This window comes from Penaeus japonicus, unplaced genomic scaffold, assembly GCF_977035675.1.
Source record: "Penaeus japonicus unplaced genomic scaffold, GWHDUDI00000001_assembly GWHDUDI00000017, whole genome shotgun sequence".
Taxonomy (NCBI): domain Eukaryota; kingdom Metazoa; phylum Arthropoda; class Malacostraca; order Decapoda; family Penaeidae; genus Penaeus; species Penaeus japonicus.
The window spans coordinates 28,987,396-28,992,395 of NW_028234419.1; the positions used below are offsets into that span (position 1 = coordinate 28,987,396).

At 40.8% G+C, this 5,000-nt stretch overlaps 1 protein-coding gene across 1 annotated transcript in view; it reads right to left on the minus strand.

The window, feature by feature from the left end:
* The window catches only part of LOC122244232 (uncharacterized), a 28,537-nt gene that overhangs the window by 4,615 nt on the left and 18,922 nt on the right, over positions 1-5,000 (minus strand). Inside the window, exons 3-8 of the mRNA XM_086545804.1 lie at positions 3,746-3,943; positions 3,370-3,522; positions 3,058-3,186; positions 2,405-2,643; positions 815-1,038; positions 178-299 (exon numbers count right to left, since the gene is read on the minus strand). Of these exons, the coding sequence (XP_086401930.1) occupies positions 178-299; positions 815-1,038; positions 2,405-2,643; positions 3,058-3,186; positions 3,370-3,522; positions 3,746-3,943 (1,065 nt within the window). The remainder of the gene's footprint in view (positions 1-177; positions 300-814; positions 1,039-2,404; positions 2,644-3,057; positions 3,187-3,369; positions 3,523-3,745; positions 3,944-5,000) is intronic.

Below are 5,000 nucleotides of genomic sequence, written 5' to 3' on the forward strand. Positions count from 1 at the left end.
TACTCCTACTCCTACTCCTACTCCTACTCCTACTCCTACTACTCCTTCTCCTTCTCCTTCTCCTACTCCTACTCCTACTCCTACTCCTACTCCTACTCCTACTCCTACTCCTCCTCCTACTCCTACTCCTACTCCTACTCCTACTACTACTAGAGTGAACGAAACCCCGACACAAACCTTTCAAGGGCTTGTAGTCAGCAGCTCCTGCAGCTTCGATCAAGGTGAAGGTCATGATGACAGAACCGACGACCGGAATGTACTGGCCGTACAAAAGGGGCGTGTCCATCCGAAGCCAGCAGCTGTTGGAGGAAATAACGGCTATGATGGTAAAAGGAGAAAAGGAAGAAGAAGAAGAAGAAACATAAGCATAATAAGTTTATTGCCATATCAGCAATAAGTTATGATAATGATGGTAAATATAATGATAATGATGGTGATAACAATAATAATCATCATTACGATAACAACAAGAAAAATAAGATGACGATGAAGAGAAAAAAGAACACAAAGAACGACTTTCGAAACAAAACAAGAGGAAAAGCAAAGGAAGTGAGTGATGCGCATGATACACCAATCTTTTCTTTCTCTCTCTCTCTCTCTCTCTCTCTCTCTCTCTCTCTCTCTCTCTCTCTCTCTCTCTCTCTCTCTCTCTCTCTCTCTCTCTCTCTCTCTCTCTCTCTCTCTCTCTCTCTCTCTCTCTCTCTCTCTCTCTCTCTCTCTCTCTCTCTCTCTCTCTCTCTCTCTCTCTCTCTCTCTCTCTCTCTCTCTCTCTCTCTCTACTTAATAGATACAACAAGACAAAACAAACACTTACTGATACTCCCCCCCATAGTTGTCGTACTCAAAACACATGCAGAACATGATGATGAACGCCGCCAGTCCCCAGCCGAGGACAGTGTTCTGCACGCGCGTGAACATGCCGTCCTTCTTGACTACGTAGGCGACGAGAGAGTACATGTGCAGCGCCTCTAGTGTCATGAAGATGAAGCAGGCGGTGAAGAAGTAGTGGATGAGGATGGAGATCACTCGACACAGCGTCTGGAAGAGATACGAGAGTTAGGAGCGCGCACTTCTGGAGTTCGGGTGCGTTTTTCTGCGTAATGAAAATGGTGAATTGCTCACATTTTTTTTTTCCTCCTTGCAAAGATGAAGAAACAGGCTACGCATGCGGTCATGGACACACACACGCGCACGCACACACACACACACTCTCTCTCTCTCTCTCTCTCTCTGATTTTTTCTTTCTTTCTTTCTTTCTTTCTTTCTCTCTTTCTTGTTTTTTTTTATTCTCTCTCTCTCTCTCTCTCTCTCTCTCTCTCTCTCTCTCTCTCTCTCTTTCTCTCTCACATACACATTCTACACACATAAGCAGATATATACACCCAGCATTTGTCTGTTCTTTTCCAATTGACACTTAAGCCTTCCACCTAAAACAACCTTTGTTGCTTAACCCATCCCCCCTTTCCTGCATTTCCTATCACATTAAGTTCTTATTACAAGCTTCCAGTCCCTTCTCCCAGAATGCCTTCCTATTAAGTTCTTATCCCAAGCTTTCAGTCCCTTCTCCCAGAATGCCTTCCTATTAAGTTCTTATTACAAGCTTTCAGTCCCTTCTCCCAGAATGCCTTCCTATTAAGTTCTTATTACAAGCTTTCAGTCCCTTCTCCCAGAGTGCCTTCCTATTAAGTTCTTATTACAAGCTTTCAGTCCCTTCTCCCAGAATGCCTTCCTATTAAGTTCTTATTACAAGCTTCCAGTCCCTTCTCCCAGAGTGCTTTCCTATTAAGTTCTTATTACAAGCTTTCAGTCCCTTCTCCCAGAATGCCTTCCTATTAAGTTCTTATTACAAGCTTTCAGTCCCTTCTCCCAGAATGCCTTCCTATTAAGTTCTTATTACAAGCTTCCAGTCCCTTCTCCCAGAGTGCTTTCCTATTAAGTTCTTATTACAAGCTTCTAGTCCCTTCTCCCAGAGTGCTTTCCTATTAAGTTCTTATTACAAGCTTTCAGTCCCTTCTCCCAGAATGCCTTCCTATTAAGTTCTTATTACAAGCTTTCAGTCCCTTCTCCCGGAATGCCTTCCTATTAAGTTCTTATTACAAGCTTCCAGTCCCTTCTCCCAGAGTGCTTTCCTATTAAGTTCTTATTACAAGCTTCTAGTCCCTTCTCCCAGAGTGCTTTCCTATTAAGTTCTTATTACAAGCTTTCAGTCCCTTCTCCCAGAATGCCTTCCTATTAAGTTCTTATTACAAGCTTTCAGTCCCTTCTCCCAGAATGCCTTCCTATTAAGTTCTTATTACAAGCTTTCAGTCCCTTCTCCCGGAATGCCTTCCTATTAAGTTCTTATTACAAGCTTCCAGTCCCTTCTCCCAGAGTGCCTTCCTTTTAAGTTCTTGCTTTCCCTCACCTCATCCTCCATGAAGGGGAACATGAGCATGGCGTGGGCCAGGAGGAGAGCAATCTCCATGTTCATCTGTATGACTCTGTCCGGCGTGAAGATCCTCAGGAGGAAGAACAGAATAAGGGTGATAGTTAAGAAGATGATGATGATGGTCGAGGCTGACTTCGATATGACCGTCGCGACCACCTTCTGTTCCGCCGGCAGGGTCGGGATGGGCCTTGGAGTGGGTGTAGTTGGAGGAGGACCTGGTGAAGTTGGGAACTTCTCAGACGTGTGGACATGGCAAGTGAAATCAGATTAGGGGATGTCACTGATGGGGAGCTAAAGTTTACCGAGCAGTGGTGCATTGTAATATTTATCCGGTATAGGATCTGGGAGTAATCATAAGTAATGTTATCCTGTGGACATAGAAGATTAATAAACTAAAAAGAAAAAGAAAAAAAAGGCCACATGCTTCTCGTTAAACAGATCTCACACTGGAGACTCATCGGAGACTTTCAATTCGATGTTGTATTTGGCTTAGCAACCGATTGGGAATTCGGAATAACAAAGAGATATATATATACACCTCTGGATGCATAGATAGGGTCTATATTATCTTCAGTTTAGTCTCGATAATATCAGGAAAGAGTATCCTGTCGAAGGACTCTGGTACTCACGGATACAGGAGGTCTTGTCGGAATTCATCTGGTAACCCATGGTGCATATACAGAAGGCTATGGGGTCGAGTTCGGTGGAGTTATCTTTACATACACCGTATTCCGGACATGTCATATCATCACACGGACCTAAGGGGACGTCAAGGGTTAGTAGGGAGATATGGAAATATGATATGATTAGATATCCATTGATAATAGATAAGTAGATAGATATATACAAGACTAAAAAAAAAAAAAAAGTACATTTTTATATCAATTTGATTTTATCTATAGCTTTTCCAAAATGCCTCTTCCACGAGGGATAAACCTCACTTGGACACGTAGTCTTATTCCAGGTGTTGCACTTCTCCGTGTCCTCTTTGAATTGGTCGTCCACACAAGTCTCGTTCCCACAAAGGGCGTGGCGATACCGAAGCCCTCTGCCACATACCTTGCTGCAGTTTCCGAATTCCGTCCATTGGTTGGCTAGGATAATAGGATAATCAGATTCATTCCATTACATGGGACAATCACAGGTTCAAAGATAAGTTCATAGGAGATTAGATTGATCATCAGCATTTCTAAGCTTAGTCGAATAGGACACAGCTGTGAGCATAATCGTTTTTTTGTTTGTTTGTTTGTTTAGTTGTTTGTATGAGAATCACGTGTGCAAAGAGTAAATCTTGGCCACAGCCTCGTCGTGCCTCACCCCAGCAGCTCTGCGTGTTACAGTCGTAGGTCTTCCACTCCACTTCTTTCAATGTGCTGTCCTCTGCGATGCACAGCTGTCCTGCACCTGAGGGGACAGGGTGGGTGCAGGAGCGGACGCGGTGGTTGATCCCTCCTCCGCAGCTCTTGCTACAGGGAGTGGCCATGGAGGACCACGGACTCCAGCCTCCATCGAGGTCTTGAAAGAGAAAAAAAATAATCAAAACAAGGATTACTTTATATCAAAAATATCACGTCAAGGATTACTTTACTAAAATCACTTGAAAGGATTACTTTACTAGAATCACTTGAAAGGATTACTTTACTAGAATCACTTGAAAGGATTACTTTACTAGAATCACTTGAAAGGATTACTTTACTAGAATCACTTGAAAGGATTACTTTACTAGAATCACTTAAAAGGATTACTTTACTAGAATAACTTGAAAGGATTACTTTACTTGAATCACTTGAAAGGATTTCTTTACTAGAATCACTTGAAATGATTTCTTTACTAGAATCACTTGAAAGGATTTCTTTACTAGAATCACTTGAAAGGATTACTTTACTAGAATCACTTGAAAGGATTACTTTACTAGAATCACTTGAAAGGATTACTTTACTAGAATCACTTAAAAGGATTACTTTACTAGAATAACTTGAAAGGATTACTTTACTTGAATCACTTGAAAGGATTTCTTTACAAGAATCACTTGAAAGGATTTCTTTACTAGAATCACTTGAAAGGATTTCTTTACTAGAATCACTTGAAAGGATGACTTTACTAGAATCACTTGAAAGGATTACTTTACTAGAATCACTTGAAAGGATTACTTTACTAGAATCACTTGAAAGGATTACTTTACTAGAATCACTTGAAAGGATTTCTTTACTAGAATCACTTGAAAGGATTACTTTACTAGAATCACTTGAAAGGATTTCTTTACTAGAATCAGTTGAAAGGATGACTTTACTAGAATCACTTGAAAGGATTAATTTACTAGAATCACTTGAAAGGATTACTTTACTAGAATCACTTGAAAGGATTTCTTTACTAGAATCACTTGAAAGGATTACTTTACTAGAATCACTTGAAAGGATTACTTTACTAGAATCACTTGAAAGGATTTCTTTACTAGAATCACTTGAAAGGATTACTTTACTAGAATCACTTGAAAGAATTACTTTACTAGAATCACTTGAAAGGATGACTTCACTAGAATCACTTGAAAGGATTACTTTACTAGAATCACTTG